The sequence below is a fragment of the Mus caroli genome, unplaced genomic scaffold (genome assembly GCF_978045245.1).
Source record: "Mus caroli unplaced genomic scaffold, Mus_caroli_1 scaffold_1, whole genome shotgun sequence".
Classification (NCBI taxonomy): Eukaryota; Metazoa; Chordata; class Mammalia; order Rodentia; family Muridae; genus Mus; species Mus caroli.
In genome coordinates this window covers 71,038,371-71,059,342 of record NW_028227256.1, presented here as the reverse complement: position 1 = coordinate 71,059,342, position 20,972 = coordinate 71,038,371, and the positions used below count along the sequence as shown (strand labels likewise).

The window sequence follows — 20,972 nt, the reverse complement described above, 5'->3', positions numbered from 1 at the left end:
GTGATTTGAAATGCTTGCATTGGCTGCTGAGGCTTAGATGAGCTGAGTCTGGTGACTTCTCAGCTAAGGAGCCTTAGTTCCCCTCCCCCCCAAGTCCCCACAGGTCCCTCTCATCTCCCTACCATCAGTTTATCCCACCCCTACCCTCTAGTGTCTGCCATTCTCTTTTGCCCTTCCTGTTCTGATGGATTGAAACCAGCCTTGTGTTCCGGCTTCTTGTGGTCCTGCTAAATAGGTTTTAATGTGACTGTGGTGGGAAGAGGGAGCCGGAGAGTGTGTGTCCTGGCATGGAGGCTGACAGCACTGACCTAGGTGTCCCTAAGAGGAGGAGGGAGGGTAAGAGTGCTCCACAGGTCGAGCACTGGAGCAGGGCCACCAGTGAAGCCCTGCTGGGTAGCAAGCATGTCCTTGCTTTTGCCCTTGTTACAAGGTAGAGGGCCACTCAGGGAAGGAAGGTTCTGTGGTCGCTAGGAGGGTGTGGCCTCTTTGGCCAGCACTAGGCAGCCAGGAGCAAATAGCACTCTCCTGGAGAATAAGAAATGTTTGCATTTATTTATATTTAGCAAACAGTATTTAATTACATAATTTACACCTCTTCGATTTTCTTCGTAAGACTTGGTGGCTTGAGAGTTGATATTCCGGACGTTGCAGCTAACAATAGCCCACGTGCGATAAGTTACACGGCAGAACAAGCTTAATATTGACATTTTCACAATCAATGAAGAGCGAGCGAGGCCTGGCTAGGAGGGGAGAGGAGGGGCCAGGAGGGGCCAAGAAGTCAGGTGCGGAGGGTGAGAATCAACCTGCTTGCTCCTGCCTGCCTCTGGGAACACTCTCCTTGTTCAAACTCCCGGGTAGATGCTGGTACGGTCCAGATGTTCTCAGAATGGACCATCACCAGTGGCTCTCAGGGCGGAGTGAAGATGTTTCAGGGTGGGGCAGGTGGGGCTGTGTAGTGCCTATAGAGGAAGCCTGGCCTGAGGCATGTGATGGCATCTGCTCTGTAGCCTCAATGGAAGGTCTGCAGCTGTCTAGGCTCACAGGAGGGAAGGCAACTCCTCCTGCCCTGGCCCAAGGGACCTGCCCTCCAGAGGCCACCTCAGAGGTCCCTGTGAATGGTAGCTCTTTTAGTACTTGTCTCCTCTGGGTGAAACCAGTAAACAGGGAGTCAGAAAGATAGGGCCAGAGAGTGAAGCCTCCTGTCCTATACTTTGCTCCTCTGGACACATGGGCAAGGAAGACAGAGGCAGCCATACAGACTCCTTTAGGAATCTGGCCCAGGGTAGGCTGGTGGCATTCTCAGGTCTTAGCCCTGGGAACCTGGGCTGTTGGGCAGAACTGCCCTGTGTTGCTTAGGACCAGTTGCTTGTGTAGGTCCTAAAGCCTCCGTGGAAACCGGGGACAGAGTTGTAGGTCTATGGACCTGCGAGGCATGTGTAGGAAGGTTGAGCTGGGTTGTCTAGCCAGCATCTCTAAGAACTCTTGAGTGACATGTGGTGGCCTGTGGCTTGTGGGCCCTTGTGCACAGGAGCACTGATTGTGGCATGCCTGTTTTGTGGTTGCCTGATCATTTGCTTTTGGGCCATAAGCTTCTGTAGGAGGGTTTGTTTTCAGTGGCTCTTATTTCTGGCCTGAGGGATAATTCTTGGGTATAGCAAGATCATTTGTATTTCTTGAAGTGTTTGTGGCTTTAAATTTAAATATTTATTTTGGATTATTCCTGACTTTTGTGTGTTCGTTCCCCACCCCTCTCTCTCCCCCTCCCTCTCTCTTTCCCTCTCCCCTTCCCTCTCTTCCTTGGTCCCTCCCTTCCTCTCTCTCCCTCCCCCCTCTGGGTTTAAGTAAGCAATGTAAGAAAATAGTTGTGGAATCCAGATTTTATGCTTGTTAAAGTAAATTAGTTCTCACCGAGAGCCTGGCTTTAACAGGTACTGCATATTTTTAATACATCCTTTTGCCTATCTCTGCCTCTGTTTCTCCATCTTTCCTGGAGGCACAATCCTACTTGAGTCACAGGACTTGCAATACTGCACGTGTCGAGTGCCTAGTAACATATCTCACACATGGAGATGGGCTCTGCATTCTAGCAGAGCCTGGCGTTTGGACATGTACACGGAACCCACTCCCCCACTGTGCTTCTCTGCCTTCCGTGAGCACCTGGTATGGGCACATCTTGCTATGTCTGACTGACTGACTGACTTCCAAGGCATGTGTATGTCTCGTGACTCTTTTGTCTGGCTTTGTGTATGACAGGAGGACCCTGGCTGGAGTTAGTGCAGCTTCTGGGTGCTGCCTTTTCCTCTGCCACTTAGGGTCTGGGCTGGAGAGTCAGAAGGAGGCATGTGGGGCTTGGGGGGAGTGGGGTGGGAGGGCTGGAGCTGGGCTGCTGACTCCTTAGGGTGTGAAGTCATTGAACTGCCTGGGCAGGGGCGGGGCAGCTTCTGAGTCAGCCCTCTGGCCCCAAGCCACAAAACAAGTCGGTCATTTTTTCCTTTCAGAGAAAGTGTTACCCTTGGGGGGTCCCCAGAGCTGTCTGCAGACAAAAGGGCACCCCTAAGTCCTCATACCGAAGGTCTACTGCTCAGGCCTAGCCTTAGCACCCCTCCCTTGCCCTACTCTGTAGGGACAGAACTTTTTCTGTTTGGCAAGGGTACAGAAGTCCAATCTTCCCATTCAGAGAGCTGCAAGGATCTGAAGGCTCGTTTGGGGGTGGGGGTGGGGGGGTGGGGGGGGCAGCCCTTAATCCCACTCTGATTCTCCTTCCTTTCCTTAGAGACCTGGATGTCCTGCATTAAGCCTGCTGGGAATCGGCTTGGGGTCCAGGAGGATGGGATAGTGCTCTGGGGGAAATATGGAGAAACTTCTGGAAATGTGACAGTGGGTGGGAAGAATGGCATTGTCTGAACTGTTCTGGCAAATTCTTTGTGTTAAGCTAAATTGTGGAAGGCGAGGGCCAGTTTGTCTTAGCCTAACTGTGACTCTGCAGCCCAACACTGAGCATGGGTGGATCCTGCCCAGTCCCCTACTGGCACTGGCACTCTCCAGCTCCTCTTGCGTGTACCTCCATGTCCTCCATGGCTTCCTGCCATCCTCCGGGACTCTCCTTGGCTCCCCTGGTTGTCTTCAGGGGAGGTCTGCGTCTCCATACTTAAACCTTCCATGTGCTTCTATTTGAGGAAATGCCTCACCTCCTGGCCTTGCTGGCTCCAGTCCAGGCCAGGACTCCTGGAATGGGAGTAGAGGAAGCTTTCTGAAGTGGGTACTGTAGGGGCTGAGCAGGCTCAGGATGTCACCTTTCAGTAATGAATGGTGCTCATGGTAACAGAAGTCCTGCCTCCCACGAGCTGACGTCTTACCATGACACCAGAGCAGGGCATTAACTCACTCAGCTGCAAGTGCATTGAGTTCAGTGAATAGGGCCTGGGCTGGCTTACACGGTTCAACATGATTCCATTACTGTCTCCATCTTATTCCGTGTGTGTGTGTGTGTGTGTGTGTGTGTGTGTGTATACATGTGTGTGCATGTGCACATGGAAACCAATGGACAACACCACCAAGTGTCTCTTCCTCATTCTTTCTCTACCTTATTATTTGAAACAAAGCCTTTCACTAGACTGGTAGTAGCTTGCCTGTTCAATTTGGCTGACCCAGGGATTTATCTATCTCTGGCTTTTTTTTTTTCTTTTACGTGAGGGATTGAACTCAGCTCCCCATTCTTGTGCAGCGAATGCTTTATGCATTGAGCCATCTTCCTAGCCTCTCACCCTCATATTAAAAGAAAGTTGCTAGGTCCATGGAGTAATTCATGCCTCTCTGGTTTGGAAGCTGGTGGTGTACCACAGCTGGGCACTGACCTGGTCCAGTCTGTCCAGTCTTATGCTCTACCTTGCTTGAAGCTGAGTGCAAGTGAAGACTCCCCCCAGAAACCTGGCTGGGGTGCTGGTGTACTCCCCTTTGCCATCCGCAGGGTAGTGAGAAGAGGTTTGGGGTTCAGGGGGCGGGAGTCTTTTAGCTCCTTTTGGGGGATTATGATTGATGAGTGTACCTGGCTGACTTGTGCTGCCTGCTGTCTCCCTTGTTGTCCCTGCAGAAGTGGTGGGACACACCCAAGGGCCGCTGGATGGGAGCCTGTATGCCAAGGTGAAGAAGAAGGATTCCCTGAATGGCAGTTCGGGGCCTGTCACTACTGCACGGCCTGCCCTGTCAGCCACTCCCAACCATGTGGAACACACCCTGTCTGTGAGCAGCGACTCCGGCAACTCCACAGCCTCCACTAAGACAGACAAAACCGATGAGCCAGTCTCTGGGGCTACCACTGCCCCTGCTGCCCTGAGTCCTCAGGAGAAGAAAGAGCTGGACCGCCTACTAAGTGGCTTCGGTGTGGATAGAGAGAAGCAAGGCGCCATGTACCGGGCTCAGCAACTCAGATCCCACCCAGGCGGGGGCCCGACTGTGCCCTCCCCTGGCCGCCACATTGTCCCAGCCCAGGTTCATGTCAATGGTGGGGCCCTGGCATCTGAGCGGGAGACAGACATTCTAGATGATGAGCTGCCCATCCAGGACGGGCAGAGTGGGGGCAGCATGGGAACGCTGTCCTCCCTGGATGGGGTCACCAACACCAGTGAAAGTGGCTACCCAGAGACCCTGTCCCCACTGACCAATGGCCTGGACAAACCCTATTCCACAGAACCTGTGCTCAACGGCGGAGGCTACCCCTACGAGGCTGCCAACCGGGTGATTCCTGTCCACAGCAGTCACTCAGCCCCCATTCGACCCTCCTATTCTGCTCAGGAGAGTTTAGCTGGTTACCAGCGTGAGGGACCCCACCCAGCCTGGTCACAGCAAGTGACCAGCGCCCACTGTGGCTGTGACCCCAGTGGTCTATTCCGATCCCAGTCCTTTCCAGATGTGGAGCCCCAGCTGCCCCAAGCTCCAACCCGTGGGGGTAGTAGCCGAGAGGCTGTGCAGAGGGGTCTGAATTCATGGCAACAGCAGCAGCCCCACCCACCTCCCCGCCAGCAGGAGAGATCCCCACTGCAGAGTCTTGCCCGCAGCAAGCCTAGCCCCCAGCTGTCAGCAGAGACCCCCGTAGCTGCTCTCCCAGAGTTCCCAAGGGCAGCATCCCAGCAGGAGATTGAGCAGTCCATCGAAACCCTCAATATGTTGATGCTGGACCTGGAGCCAGCCTCAGCAGCTGCCCCTCTTCATAAGTCCCAGAGTGTCCCTGGGGCCTGGCCAGGAGCTTCTCCACTCTCTTCCCAGCCCCTCTTGGGGTCTTCCCGCCAGTCCCACCCACTTACCCAATCCCGATCTGGCTATATCCCCAGTGGGCATTCTCTGGGAACCCCGGAGCTGGTCTCTTCTGGCAGGTCTTATTCACCTTACGATTATCAGCTGCATCCAGCTGGATCCAACCAGAGTTTCCGTCCAAAAAGTCCAGCCTCTTCCACCTTCCTTCCAAGCCCTCATAGCTCTGCGGGGCCTCAGGAGCCCCCAGCCTCTCTCCCTGGTCTCATCGCTCAGCCCCAGCTCCCACCAAAGGAAACTACATCAGATCCCTCCCGAACTCCAGAGGAAGAGCCACTGAACCTGGAAGGGCTGGTAGCCCATCGGGTAGCAGGTAACAGCTTTGGAGACCTGGGAAACCTCTCCCTATTCCCCCTCCCCTCCCTGTTTGGTCTCTGTTGTCTACTAGGGGAGAGGGAGAGGGGAGCACAGAAGAGGCTAGGGGCCTTTGACAACACAGTTTCAGCCTGAGGAGTTCTTAAGAGTGTGCACTCAGCCATCTTTCCTGTAAAGGTCATTTATTAGGTACCAAGCCAGGCATTGGGTCTCAAAGATCAGTGTCACTCCATGTCTTGGGAACTTTGCAGTTTGGTCAGGTAATAGGTACACAGATGGTTTTCACAGAGGGCAAATTATGTGGTAACAATAGAGCCAAGGTCCCAGTACAAAGCTTACCACCTAAGTCAATCAGGGAAGACTTTCTGGAGGCAGTGACTTGGGGGATAGACATTTTAAGCAGAAAGGAGACTCTGCCACCGCTAAAATGTTCACTGCCCCCAAAGTTCAGAGCCTTGGGACAGTGGTAGAGAAGTGGGTAGGGGGGCAATTTTAGGTGTTATTTCCCTCTAAGCTTTTCCCAGGAGGCCTGTGAGGGTCCCTGAAACAGCGGGGCTCTGTCTGATATTTACCATGATGGGGACTTCAGGAGTCTTGTCCTTGGCAAGACTAAGGTCTTCCTTGCTTAGCTGTTCTGTAAGTTCTTGCTAAGTCCTACTCGGTATGGGTGACTCCAGAGAGAGATCTGCAGAGGAACCTGCTGAGGGGAAAGAACCAAGAAAGAGCCAGTGGTCAGGGACCATGTCGGGAGGGACGGCTGTGAGAAACCCACTGCTCCAGTTTGTCATGCCTCTGCTCGCAGCCAAAGTGGGTAAGAAATCCTGCACCCAACAAAATGGTTGCCTTGGTTGTGAGGGGAAACCCAGGCAAGGGTGGCCCACAGACTGCACTGGTGCACAGTCTTGTTTGCAGTCTGTCTGCTGACAGGGTGGGGTGTCTTGATGAAGAAGAGGAAGCCAGGAATCTGCCTCTGTCCTCAGCTCCTTTTCCTAAATTTAGGGGCAGCTGAGTCACCATGCCAGCTGCAAGGCAGGAGGAGACGCCCTCCCTGGAAAGGGGAGATGTTGGTTTGAGGATGGAGTTCAGCAAACCAGTTGCTCTTGGGTTGGGCCCAAGGCTGGGCATGGGGGTGGAGACACCCTCCTCCTGAACTTCAGCATGAAGAACCCGCTCCCCCAACACCTCCCGGGTTCCACTCTTTGGCAGCTTTCAGTGAGCCATAGGGGCCTTGCCTCTGTGGAGAACTGTTTTTCCAGACTGGTAGCTTTGCATTACTAGAGCAAAGCCTGAGACCTGTATGTAGCTCTGTGGTTCTGGGGCAAAATCCTCAGCGTGGTGGTCCAGACGGGGCATCTGACCTGCTCACTCTGTCAGCTGGAACTCTCTCCTACCAGTTTTACTTTAGAGAGAGGAGGGCCACCCCAGGTCCCCAGTGTGTCATTCTCCCAGTGTTTATATAGCAGTGGCAGGCTCTGAAGGACAGTGGCACCCCAGTGTAATGATGAGTAGATCTAGGGGACTTCTGGACAGAAGGGGCCGGATGGATGTGCAACCTGTTCTGGAACCCTGCCCTATATCTTGCTAATGGCCTTGGAGGAGGGCCATCTTGGAGTGGGCCTTTATTCATACTCATTCTCCCAGCGTCGGAAAGTTTTACTGCCCACGTCTATATTTCATAGCCACTCAGGTGTTGGTTGCCATGATGTCACTGGGAGGAAGAATAATATTGTTGGGACCATGTCTCTGTTCCCTTACCTTGTTACCAATCTACACCAACTACGAGTGACTCAGACAGGAAATAAGCTGGGCTGCACAAAGGGGACAGTTTTACATAGTCACCGAAGCTATACAATTCCCCTTTTGGTCCATGCTCTGTAGGAACAGATTTTGTGTGCTTGAAGGGTCTGCTTTCACAGTGTCCTGAGCATCCTTTTAGCGGCTCTTTATCGCTTATGTAGGTCAAGGCCCAGGAAGAACCAATGTGTAGAACATTCTGGGAGCCAGGGTGAATAGACTTCCCGCACACTGCCGCTCTCTGCTTCTTTTACATTCTGCTACAAGGAGCTAAAGTATAAGAATCAGTTGAGTTACCTGGGAAGCTCAGATTGGGAGAGCCTTCCTAAGGCCATGGCCTTGACCTGGTTTCTCCTGTAGTTTACTCTTCCATCTTCATTCTGCTCCTTGGCTGGTCTCCATGCCCCAGTACTGTGTCCTGATTCATTGTGTGTGGACCCAGCTACCCCTCCTGTCTCTCCATGTTAAACTCTCAGAATCTAGTAGCAGTTTAACTAGAAACCTAAAGGGCAATCAAAATAAATACAGTCACCTGCTGTTGCCACTGTCATCCGACATTGGATTGGATATCCCAGCCAGGGCAGTAAGATGAAAAAAAGAAAATAAGGATCTGAGTTGGGGGGGGGGAGTCCTGTCCAAGTGAGGTATCTCATGCTACTGACTCTGTGATTGATTGGATCTATATCTGGTGCCTCTAGAGATGGAGATTTCAGCACATATTAGAAGACACATGCGTATCCTATCCTTAAGAAGTCAGGTTTAGGAGAGAGCTAGAATTTTAGGATGAAGTTATCTGTAATAAGAAGCTCAGAGGTGAGTGCTTGCCTAGAAAGCACAAGGCTCTGGGTTGGGTCCTCAGCTCTTGGGGAAAAAGAGAATTATGGAAACAAGTCCGTGAGAGAGAAATGGAGAGATGATTATTGTCTAGAGATGTTGGGAGATGTTGGTGGCCAGTGGAGTATGGTATACAGTTCAGCCACGATGAGTGTAGGTATGAAAGAGAGTGAGTTTTCTGGGTGGCGTGGGTTCACAGTAGGGCAGAAGACACGTTGGCAGAATGGTGAATGGCTACAGAACAGGAAGGGCAGCAGCCTGCCTGTCTCAGGATGTGTTGAGCACGGCCTAAGAAATCATGAAGAAGTTTAGTCTGGAGAACGATCCGTGGTCAGAGCAGTAGTTCTGGAGATGTGTCTGGTATGTCCTAGCAGGAAGGCAGAAAAGCGGGAGTGACTTCGATATGGAAGATGTGAGGTGCTTATCAAATAGCCCTGGTGGTGGAGTCCTGGGTGAGAGTACTGACTGCAGGCATGGATGAGACGAGATGATGCCATGCATACAACCAAACGCAGTGAGTGGCTTCCAGATGGACCAGTGCGGAGGTGTGTATTCAGGCAGCAGCTCTCAACCTGCTGGTTGTGAGGTTGAATGACCCTTTAACAGGGTTGCATATCAGATACCCTGCATATCAGAAGATAGTTACATTACAATTTCTAACAGTAGTAAAGTTATAGTTAGGTAGTAGCAATGAAAATAATCTTAGGGTTGGGGGGATCACCACAACATGAGGAACTGTATTAAAGGATTGCAGCATTAGAACAGTTGAGAACCACTGGTCTATGGCTTTGTGAATAGAAGAGTTCAGACCCCCCCCCCCCTAACGCAGGGCGAGGGGGAAGAAACTGATGTGATAGGAAGTGATTGCAGGATTCGGTTTGAGATGAGGGAGGCTCTCCAGGTACAGCTGCATGGCTTGAAAGACTGTAGATTCCAGAATCTTCCCAAGGGTAGAGGTTAATGCTGTAACTTGGAGGAGGTCTGTGTGATTGGGCCTGGAGAGAGAGAACTCAGGAAAGGGGTCACAAGGGAAGCGAAGGCGTGGCAGGATCTAAGTATGAGTGCTCAGGGTGGTGACAGGAGCCTGGTGCAGTGTGTCTTTCAAAGTCAAGATGGGAAAGGAGAGAGGGTGAGGGTGAGATCATGGGGTGGGGGTTGGGGAGAGAAACCCATCCGGGCTGGCCAATTAGGTAGACTGGGGATTTTCAAAGGGATATTTTCAGTTGAGTGCTGGTGACAGAAGCCAGACCCATGAGCGATGGGGAGGGGGTGGGAGAGGAGTGAAGACAGCTTGGCAGCTACTCATTGGAGTGGTTTTATGATAAAGGGGGCCAAGGGGGTTGTTGAGGTGTGGAGCAAGACATCAGAAGTTGTCTGTAACGGTCGATGTCATGAGTATGTTTTTAGGTAGAGATGGAGGGGAGCTGAAGATGGATGTAGGCAGAGGAAGAGATAAGACAGAAGGAGTTGCACAGAAGAGGTGTCTGGTAGCTCAGTGGGCATCTGAGCTCATCTCAAAGTCTGGATACTTCTTCACAAAACCAAAGGGGGTGCAAAAAAATGGAGTGGGAACCTGGCATCCAGTGTTAGGGCTTGGGTTGAGAAACAGCTGTTATAGTTCATTCTGCATCCAGGGCTTTAATCTGGGTTGATTGGTAGTCTAGGATCTTGGAAACTATTGACAACAAATAAAACCTTTCCCCTGGTGGCAGAAAGGACCACTAAAGTATTATAACATTTTAGGTGGAAGGTTAGATATCTTAGAGATAAAGCAGAAAGGTGCCTGAGGGAAGAGGAAGATGGTCGGGAGCGTGGGATGGTCGGGAAGACTTCACTGGGCAGTGAGGGGCTGTGTTTTCTGGAGCGGCCTGGGTAAAGCCCCCACAGCGTGAGTATGCTTCCAATGGCTACAGCAGAGTGGCCCACATGAGCTCTTAGAGGTAATGGAAATGAAGCGAATTTAAGTTTGGTCTGGCGGGTGATTCTAAGAACTTAGAGTTTTCATGTGTGGGCGTGTATGTGTTCTGAGAAGCCTTAGAAAGGATCCAAATAGTGACATCACCTGGCTTCTTCTAAAAGGATCTGTGTGGCCAAGATGGGAGGAGGGAGGCCCTTTCAGAGGTGGCTGCTATTGATCAGCACGGAAGGAAGCATGGAGGAGATGGGAGGAAAATGGTAGACTGTTTGAGAGGTCCAGCTGGGAAGATTTACAAACCAGCTAGATGTGGAACATAAGAGGAAAAGAAAAGAACAAAGGCAGGTCTTCATCCTGAACAGCTAAACAATAGAGGTGTTCCTGGGTGACGCAGGAACATGGGAGGAGCTGGCTTAGAGGGAATTCAGTGTGAGGTGCCCATGAGGCATCTGAGAAGGTCAGATTCTAATAGCCAGTGACTCACGGAAGAGCTTAGCAAGGCTGGGAGGAAGCAACCAGACGTGGGCCAGACAGAATGTACATGGGAAGTACCAGCCACTGGCACAGACTGTGGGACACAACGGCAGCTTGTTAGTCAGGGAGGAGAGGACAGTACGATGCAATGGGGCCTTCTACAGCATCCTGTAGGCTTATCCCAAGGCCTCCACTAGTGGTACCCAGTGGCTTTGGGCGGGAGCTAAAAGGATGAGGGCACCAGGGGGAGAAGATTGCTCAGGCTAGTGTGATCGAGGTACAAAAGGCTGAGGGATGCAAGGGATGTGACTTTGGTTCCCAGATTGGGAGGCTGTCCTGGGCTTAGAAGGGGTGGGTGCCCTTCAGAGAAGGTGGGGCTTTTGGATGCTGTAGGGTGACTGTCATGGGGAATAATGGGACTCCAGGCCCCAGACTGCCTGCCACCTCCTCTCTCTACTGGGGTTAGAAGGGAAAGCTACCTGCTCTTCGGTGGAGCAGAGGTCCTGTACCACCCTGTCTTCTTGTCTCCCTCCTTTCCCACCTCCCTCCAATGTGTGGCCCAATCCCAAAGTCAGAACAATGACTAACCCTGATTTTTTTCTTTGTTTTTTTTTTTTGTTGTTGTTGTTGTTCTGTTTCGTGTTGTTTAATGCCTTGTCCCCTTGCCTTCTCAATGTGTCCCATGTCCACCTGTCCCCTGTGCCATTGGTGGGTGCTCTCTCTGCCTGGTGCCTCCCCTTCCTGCCGGCTCCCCTGGGGTGTGGGTGGACAGTGTACAATGCCAGACTGCAGAGCCTGAGGCAGAGCCGCGGCTTCCAACCCTCTTCCCACTGGCGCCGATCTGCCTCCCTCTCTGGTGGGTTCCTCCGAGTCTCCTCCTCTGAAGCTCTGGGCCTTTGCTTTAGCTCCCAGCTTCTCTCCCATCCTCTTCCCCATGAGATTCCTTCCGAACCTCTCTCCTCTTTTCCTTCCTGCCCAGGCCCTCCCTCCCTCCCTCCCTTCTGCTTGGCTGAAGGTCTGATGCTTTTAGCTTGGCCTTGCCTGCTGATCCCAGGCCTGGAAGCGGTTAAGGGACCTTTCAGAGTGCCCTGTGGGAGATGATGGCCTTTCGGGTGAGGTGTCCAGTGAGGGTCCCAGCTGCCTATCCTCAGCCACCCCAGATGGGATGGTTTGGCCTTCAGGGCCAAGACTCAGAAAGAGCCAGACAGTGTTTCCATTGGGACCACTACATGTAAGACGAGAAGAGGTGTCCCAGTATCTTTTTTGCTACCCACTACCTCTCTGATGCTAGAACCCATAGCCTGCACCTGGCCTTTCCCCATCTGTGACTTTGGACGAGCCTCTCAACTTTTGAGAGCCCACATCCCGAGTCTGGAAAGCCCTGCCTTGCATATGTGGCACAGTGCTTTGACACGCTATAGATGTGCTGGTCCTACATCAAGTTCCCATTAAGTTGATTCTAGGACTGTGTCCACTAGTGTCCCCAACTTCTGAGACATACAGGCTACCTTTTCTGCTCGTTCCTACCTCTGAAGGCCAGTATCAGGGAGGAAGCCATGTACCCAAGTTTCCCCAGTGCCATGGTCTTAAGCAGTTCTCAGCAAAAGGGGATCTCCACTCCTGATAGCAATGCAATGCCTGCTGCCCCATGGACCCTTCAGCACCAGTTGACAGATATTGGGAAGATGGCTCTGGCATCCTGTCCATCCCTCTCCTTTCTCCTCCCTCTGCCTTTTTCTTGGCCCAGCAATGAGGGATGTAGAATAAGCTGGGCCCAGGCTCTATTCGGGTTCTGGAGCAGTGAACCTGTCCTGAGGGGAGCTGGCATGGCTTGCCCTAGAGCTGCTAGTGTGCTCTTGTGTGGCTTTCTAGTGCCCTGGCCCAGCAGGTGGCTTCCATCCTGAATCCTTACTTCTGGAGCCCTGGGCATGGAGCCGGATACCCAGTCCTACCACCGGAGCTGAGGAACCCAGTCTTTTTGGAGATTGGAAGGCTGGAAAGAAGAGCTGGGTCTGTGGGGGGTTGGGGGTAACCAGTATGTGGGTCAATGGGAGATGCCTTTGTTGATGACCGTGGTGACTCTGTGTGACTCTGGAGTGTATATCCGTGTGACTCAGAAAGAGTGGCAGTGCTTTGTCAAAGTGTTGGAGAGGGTGCGTGTATTTGTATGTGTATAGCTCTAGATCTGTCTCTAAATAGAGATGTAATCATATGCATGTTATCTGGTTTAAGACACTTTGGGTGGAGAACTGTCCCTCTAGTTGTAGGGCTGTCTCAGGGGCACTGAGGGCAGGGCTGACTATACACTGCTCCTAGGTATGTGGCAGCTCTCAGGCGTTCGGGGCAGATCCAGTGCCAGCCCCACGTAAAATAGCCCTTAGAGGATGACACAGGACTGACTGTGGGGCATTCTGAGCTGAAAGGCCACCTCCTTACCATCAGAGTATCCCACTTCTCAGTGTTTAGCAGCCTGGTGGGAAGAGCCTTCCAGAGTCCCTGATTGGCTTTGCTTTCCTCCTTAGCTTCATATGTTCCTAACTAAGGTCTGCTGTAGGGAAAGCTAGGGACCAACCAGGTCACTTGTTCTGTGGCCCTTCTTGTGGGGCTAAGATATACACTATCTGTCTCCGTGTCTGTCTGTCTGTCTGTCTGTCTCTGTTTATCTGTCTCTTTGTCTCTGTGTGTTTCTGTCTCTGTCTCTCTGTCTCTGTCTGTCTGTCTGTCTGTCTGTCTGTCTCTCTCTCTCTCTGCGTGTGTGTGTGTGTGTGTGTGTATGTGTGTGTGTGTGCGCACGTGCGTGCGCGTTCCTGTCTGTATTCATGTGGTAAACAAAGGCTTAGAGAGAAAGAATAGCCAGGAGACAGAGAAAGCCCTCAGTGAAGGCCTGCTTATGGAGCAGGCCCCCCTTTGATATTCAGTCAGTTTTGGGGGTGTGAGGTGGCTGTTTTCTCTGTGCCTCTATGCCTTTCTCTCTGTCTCTCTGCTTCTTCCTTGCCTCTCTCTGTGTGTCTCTATTTTTGTCTCTCTCTGTGTCTCTCTCCGGCTCTCTCTTTCTCTGACCCTGGTTGTCAGCTGGTGTCCAGAGTCACCAATTGGCTGAGGAACAATGAGGCACTCTTGTCTCCCCTCTACTGTGTCAGGCTTCCTCTCATAGAAAGAGACTAAAGAGAGGGACCATAGCTCTGCAAGCACTCTGGGTTAACGATGGGCTTGCCAAGGGGGACAACAGTGAGCCACTGTGTTCCAAGACTGTGCGTGCCCTGCCTGGCTGCTGGTGACATGGACTGCTCTCTGGGAATTATCAGCCTGTGGCAGTGGAATGTGTGTGTGTGTGTGTGAGGGGGGTGTCTTTCCTTTTCTTCAAGGGGAAACTTTGTCCTGCACTCCCCTCACTCTTTGGAGATCACTTGGTCTATCCCCCTGCCTCAGGTCAGAGCATGCTCCCATGTGCCATCCTGGCAATGACAGGGAAGGGAGCTGGAAAAATTCAGTTATACTTGCTGCCTAACTACCCTTTCTGGTGACTCACCACACCACAGGCTGTGTCCTTACACTAGCGTTGCCTTCTATGGACCTGAGCTTCGAGGCAGGGCCAGGAAAGGAAGGGTGAGAAGGTTCTGTCCCCCCACTCCAGGGGGGTGACTCCAACAGAAACAGATCTCCTTTCAAAAGCCAGCACAGGACCCCTGAACAGGGAAAAAGCAGAGAGGTTGCCAGAGACTGTGGTGGTGGCGGTCGGGTGAGGGGTGCCCCTGGAACTGAAGGCCGTTCTTACATGTCTCCCTCCGCCTTGGGTCTGAACTCTGCTCCATCCCCCCAGAACTTTTGTCCTGTTGCTCTTTGTCACAACATTATTAGAGAAGCAATGGATGTGTCTGGTTCTCTCTAATGTTTCTGCCAGGAATAAACTGAGAAGGAGGGCCAGGGCTGGTCCACACTTCCCAGAGGCCCACGCTGGGCAGGTCCTGGTTGGAGGAAAGAGGAGCGGGATTGAAGCCAGAGGCTGCTCGAGTTCTGGGAGCTTAGTGTTGCTGGCAGAGTCTGCTGTGGCTCCAGCTGTCCAGAACCACCCCCTCCCTTTACTCTCTGTAGATGTCCCCGGCAGCCCCTTCTCTGGACTGACACACCTTCTATTTTTCTTTTCTGGAAATCGGTATTCTGAGGGTAGGGGCTTATTTGCTTATTTGAGCAGAGAAAGTTTGGGACAGACAGGATGAAGTCCGTCTTGGTTTCTACTGTGCAGGTAGGAGAGCTGCCTCTGATTAACAGCACAAATTGGAGAGTCTAGTGTGCCTTCTGCCTTCTGCATATCACGTGTACCACTGGCAGCTGGTCTTGCTATTCTCTGACAGGCCCCAGAGCCTCCACCCCAGAGCCCATGCATGGGCATCACAGTAACTGTGTGTGAGTGAAGTGCTTCTGCCCCAGCACTTTGCTGTTTACATCAAGCAGGAAGGCTACCTGGGCAGTGCAGGCCATTGCAACTGTGTGGCTGTGGCAAGGGAGGGGTTGGGGACCACCTGGGCTGTGCAGATCCCTTTGCAGAGGATGAGAGGGGATTCAGGCTCCCTAAGGGTGAGTCCCACTGGATTGTTCTGGCTATATTCCTGAAGGCCAACATTGTGTGTGTTTATACATGTATGTGTACAAGCATATACTCCTGCCTGTGGCTAGGGAGAGGGTCCCAGAGGTGTGTTCATGTTCCGAGCTCATGTGACCTTCATTAGTCCTGGTGTTGATGATGGCAGAGATGAGACTTTAAGATAATTAGGCCTAGGATTCCCACCCTCAGGGTTGGGCCTTGGCTGCTGAGACCTGGGAAGTCAGTATTCTAGGATTCTGGAAGCCAACACAGTGAAATAATGGATTCCATACCTTGGGCCAGCTGTGGGGAGAGAAGATGGAGAGGAGGCAGGGTGAAGCTAACATGGACAGCGTTTGTGGTGAACTGAACAGGACGTGGGGACAGGGAAGACGGAGCCCCTTGCTCTTCTTTGCTTGCCCTCTGCCAGGATAGGATGTGGTAGGGGTCTTGGCCTCCTCCGTGGTCACAGCCACCGTCAGATGATGATATGAAGAGGATTGCTGAAGGGCAGCTGTAGGGGGAGTTAGTTTAGAGGTTTCAGGGGTGTGCTGGTTGAAAGCCAGGGGACCCCTGAGATCAGAACCACCACAGAAGCCTGCTGTGGTTGGAGACTCCAGAGCGTGACTTGGTCATTCCTTTGTTTTCCACTGGGAGCACCATGTGCAAGATGATGCAGTTTAGTCCTTTCCAAAAGCCCTTCCCAAAGGCTCCATGTTGCTTGTTGGTTGATGCAGTTGCCTTGGAGACCTTCCCTTCCCTCCTCTGGAAGTTCTGGCCTTCTGCCTCTGGGGGTTGGAAGGAGCTGACATCTGTTTCTTGTATCAGTCCTTTGTGCTCTCCGTCCAAATCCTATGCAAAGTAGAGACTCCTCTTAAAGGCAGAGGCCAAGCTAAGCAAATCCCCCTGCCACCCACTGGGGGGAATTTAGGGTTTGAGCTAAGTTGGGAACAGGAAGGCATGGTGAGGAGGACTGAGGGGATGTGGCCCACTCCAGTTCAGCCCCCAGCCGAGGTGCTGCCTTTGTGTTTGGGGGTGTTAGGTGGGATTACATCATTCTTTATTCAACTCATTGCTTTCCATATCCTGCCCTTCCTCCCAGGGGTTCAGGCTCGGGAGAGGCAGCCTGCAGAACCCCCAGCCCCACTCCGGAGGCGGGCAGCCAGTGATGGACAGTATGAAAACCAGTCTCCGGAGGCCACATCCCCCCGTAGTCCTGGGGTCCGCTCTCCCGTCCAGTGCGTCTCCCCTGAGCTGGCTCTTACCATTGCCCTCAATCCTGGAGGACGCCCCAAAGAGGTGAGTCCTTGAGTTGATGAGACCTGGATTCACAGCAGGGAGCAGAGTCCATTGGGCATCTCCAGGAGCCTGAGAGTCAAGTGCTGTTACCTCTTGAGTGACTCCTCCCTCCCTGCATCCTCCCTCACCCATGGTCTCCTCTCTTCAATAGCATTTGTACCCCAACTTTTTTGCTTTAACACTGAGACTGAAGGTCTCTTCTTGATCCAAAGAAAGAAAGTTCTTTAGGGAGGTGACAAGCATCGTGGGGGTGGCATACGGTACTCCCAAGACTTACAGTCCAAAGTGGGTCAGGTAGACTGGCAAACATCTTTTTGAGCCTTTCAGAAATAAGGCTTTTCTAAGAATATTTTACTTTGTGCCCAAATCACTCCATTGCTGAGAAATTTCAGTAGTCATAGGCAGTGGGTCTTGAACTTCCATGGCAGAAGAACTGCCAAGGAGTGTGTTTAACCCTTTCATTTCCAAATGCCTCTGCAGAGGCACCAGCATAGCAGATCTGTTACAGGACCCAGGAATCTGCATTTTGAAATAGCCTGATGTAGGTGGACTCACTTAGAACTTCATGCCTAGGGCATTGTTCTGCAGAGGCAAGGCCCTTTTCTGTGACCCTGTTCTGAAGGAGTTCTGCCTAAGCTTTAGTATGGACTTGCAAACAGCCACTCCCCAACTTAGCCACCAATAAGGATTTGTTGAGGCAGTGAGTGGTCAGCATTTGGGCTTACCTGGATGAGGTAGAGAGTCAAGCTGGAGAGGGAATATGTGGGCAGCCAAACTTGCTGCCCTTGTGCCCAGGATCACCTGAGGAGGAACCTCTCCTCAGAGCTTCCTTCTCTCTCCCCTTCTGTTCTCCCGGCAGCCTCATTTGCATAGCTACAAGGAGGCCTTTGAGGAGATGGAGGGGACCTCCCCAAGCAGCCCGCCACACAGTGTGGGTAAGAGCACCTGCTAAGCCTATTTCCCCATGCCCTCTTCAAGGTTTCCTCACTAGTCTGTGTGATTGTCCCAGGTGTGGGGTTAGGGGCGGGGTGTGTGTGTGTGGTTAGTCAGTGGAGTGGGGAAAGGGCTGGAACTGATTGCCTTTTACTCCACAGCTCACCCCAATCTCTACTCTATCGCTATGTGTTCTCTACCCTCTACTCTCAACCTAAGGATGAGACCGGCTAGGACTTAGCACCCAGAGTTTGACTGCAGGTCCTGGCTCTATATGCTGGCGCTTTCTGTGTAGACTGACTCAGTTTTCCCCCATGCAATACTAGTATGAAATCCTCTATCCTCTCTCTTGTTTCTGATGCCCTGCCTGTCCGTATCCAGGCACCTTCATCTCAGGCACCCTGTGTCGCTTGTGCTCTCTCATACACATACGCTCTCTCATGTCATCCTTGACCTCCCAGAAGGGCATTTAGTTTGCATTCTCAGCGTATTCACTGGAGAGGCTGTTCCCTGAAGAACAGATAGAGAGGATTGCTAAGTGTGCCCCGAGTTGGTCAGTGTTTCTTTCTATAGGGGAAGTGGCTTGAGAGGAATTGGGGGACGTTGCTGTAGGGAAAGTGATGGGGTCATACTAGGTGGTAAGGGACACAAGACCTTAAAGAAAGTAGACATGGATGATGCTCAGTTCTTAGGTCATCTGGGCCTGGCCTGAGTGTCCAATAGTCCCCGAGAGAAGGAAGGCCAGCAGGAAGTGTTGCCTGAGCCTGGCTGTGCATCCCCTGGGGTATGGCTGTCCTTCACAGGGACAGAAGGTAGACTGAGTGTATGGCTGCTATCCCAGGCATACAGGAAGCTAAAGCTGGGACTGCAATAGTCCTGGGGGGGGGCATGGCTCCTAATGCCCAGTGGACACAGCATGGGCACACACACAGACACACAGACACAGACACAGACACACATATACTCACACATTTATGATTTAAAACTCCCTATGTGTCAGGATGCTAGTGAAATCAGTTGTAACTTTTTAGTAAATCTGAAAAATTGTCATTTCAATAGAGAAATCAGAATTTCAATATCAATATTTAATTGAGATGGTCTATAATATCAAAAATATTATAAGATGACTTAGTGGGTAAGGCGCTTGCTATGCAATCATGAAAACCTGAGTTTTGACCCTTAGCCCCCCTACAGAAGAAAAGCCAGGAGCACCTGTAGTCTCAGCTCTGGGTGCCAGGACAAGCAGACGCCCAGGTGCTGGCTGGCCAGTCTCGCTGAATCCACAGACCCAGTCTCAAAGTGAGATGGAGAGTGCTGAAGGAAAGCATAGCTCTCAGCCTCTGATTTCCATGTGTGCATGCCTCGGGCACATGTGCCCACATGAATATACTACATGTGTACACACAGAGAATTTATTTTCAAGGATAGCAGTGGCATTAATGTTAGTATTTTTTTAATATAGCTCTAGTCTAAAATATTGAGTTGGCAATATTGGCATTTTAAAAATGAGCCAAGTGTGGTACACACTGATAAGTTTATCACTCAAGAGGCTGAAACAGGGGGATCGCGAATTTGAAATCAAGAGCCCATCTCAAACCAAAGAAACAAACAAACAACCCCCCCAAAAAAACCCAAAATGAAAACAAAATACTAAACAAACACAAGTGTTATTTTGTGTTATTTTAAAAATTATATTTGCACACATTTTGAATTCTTGTGTGTATTTTGTATACCTAGCACAGCTCAGTTCAGATTAGCTAACCCCAAATGCTCAGGAGCCGGGTGATCCTAGAACAGTTGTACAGACCCAGGACACCTGGCTGGCTTACAAGCTGGCTTTGTGGCTTCTTGCGGCTAGATGCCATCTCTCTTCCAGGTCTTGCCTAAACCTTTACAGCTTCTTCCATTCCCCACTGCATCCACAGCTCTGAGGGCTGGATAACCCCTGCTGGGAATGGAAGCCATGGTAATTGTACCAGAATTGTCTCCCGTGGGGAGTCATGGGTGCCCTGGGGACAGATATAAGTCAGAAGTTTCATAAATGCCTCGGGCTGGGGAAGAGAGGTTGGAAGACGGAGAAATGCAAGGAATGTTTCTTTCAGGAAGGAGAGGGCCGCTTGCGTTCAGAGTCACCCACTCCCTATGTCAGTATAAGGGCCACATTGCTCGGGTCTGGGAAGCCAAAGATAGGGGTGGGGAGGAGAAAACCAAGTAAAGCCGGCTACTATTTGTGAACCCCCTTCCCTTTCTCCTTGATCCCCTGACCCTCAGATGCACCTGCTGGATAGCAGATGTGAGCCGGGATGGGGACTTCTCCCACAAATTCTGCTCTCTGCAGCTCATTCTTTCATGCTGATGCCATTCGAACAGGCATGTGGGTGACAGACATTACTAAGTGACAGAGACGTGCTCATGAGCAAACCATGAATGTTAGCCGTACAACAAAGGGAAGACCTTACCTGACTCAGTCGTGTATATGTTGCATGCACTTGTCTGTTGGGATGCCTAACAATAGAGAAAAGGAGCAAAGAAGCAGGTCTCATCTGTCCTTGTGATGTCCCCTGTTTGGGCACATGTGTGTGCATGTGTGAGTGGGTGTCTGCGTTCTTGCATGCATACGTGTGTGTGTGTGTGTGTGTGTGTGTGTGTGTACGTACACTCACCTGCACACACACAGATAAGCTATGCCTGCTACTCACACTGAAGGATGGTACTTTGTTGTTGCTGTCTGTTTCTTAAAATAATGACCATAGAGCCAAGTTTGGGTCCTGGCCATATGCAGGCTACTTACTAATCTCCTAAGGGGCTGTACTTTCTCCTGGCTGTCAAGATCCCCGACGTGAGCCCCAGGCCTTATTTCTTTACTTCTCAGAAACATGGCAGCTGCCACTGACCTATCTCGTGACTGGGCACGATACTACCCCTGTCGCTTGGCTCAAAGTCCTTGGCTGATGGGAAAAAAGCTGGGCAGCCCTTTCTGACCTCGTGTGATATGTGACACTTGTAACCCAGATGGGTCACTCAGGAGGAGCCTCATTTCACCCAGGAAGCTGTGCTCTTGTGCTCTTGACAGAGGAGTGCTGGTTCCTCCCCCCCCCCCCCCCCCAGAGTACCAAGCCTCACTCTAACAAGGGCTCTCTTGCAATTTTGAATGGACCACATGGCCTAGGGCTGCTGAGGGATGGTGAGGTCCCTGCCTGTGATGTTCAGCTCCGCTTTTCAAGATGTGTCCTGTAGAGACTGTGGTTCCCTTGTCTTCCGATTGTGTGAGTGGTTTACACAGACTGTATGTATGCGTGCGTGCGTTCGTGTGTGCGTGCGTGCGTGCGTGTGTGTTTGTGTGTGTGTGTGTGTGTGTGTGTGTGTGTGTAGAGAATGCCGGGGAAAGAGGGAGTGGCAAGTTACTAGTCTTAGAGAGAGGCAAGGATACTGGAAGGAGCCCACTGTGTTTAATAAGTCTTCATGAGATAAAGGGAGTGCAGCAGTAGAGAGGAGCCAGAGAGGTCTCTCAGTGGTGGG

General features: G+C 51.6%; 1 protein-coding gene across 19 annotated transcripts in view; it reads left to right on the top strand.

The window, feature by feature from the left end:
• The window catches only part of Tns1 (tensin 1), a 213,544-nt gene that overhangs the window by 165,179 nt on the left and 27,393 nt on the right, over positions 1–20,972 (top strand). For 14 of the 19 annotated variants that reach the window (XM_029474279.2, XM_029474267.2, XM_029474273.2 and 11 more), the window contains 4 exons: positions 4,091–5,620; positions 11,412–11,495; positions 16,324–16,520; positions 17,380–17,455. In XM_029474279.2, the coding sequence (XP_029330139.1) occupies positions 4,091–5,620; positions 11,412–11,495; positions 16,324–16,520; positions 17,380–17,455 (1,887 nt within the window). The remainder of the gene's footprint in view (positions 1–4,090; positions 5,621–11,411; positions 11,496–16,323; positions 16,521–17,379; positions 17,456–20,972) is intronic. The other 5 variants (XM_029474293.2, XM_085838301.1, XM_029474288.2 and 2 more) reach the window with 1 other exon arrangement.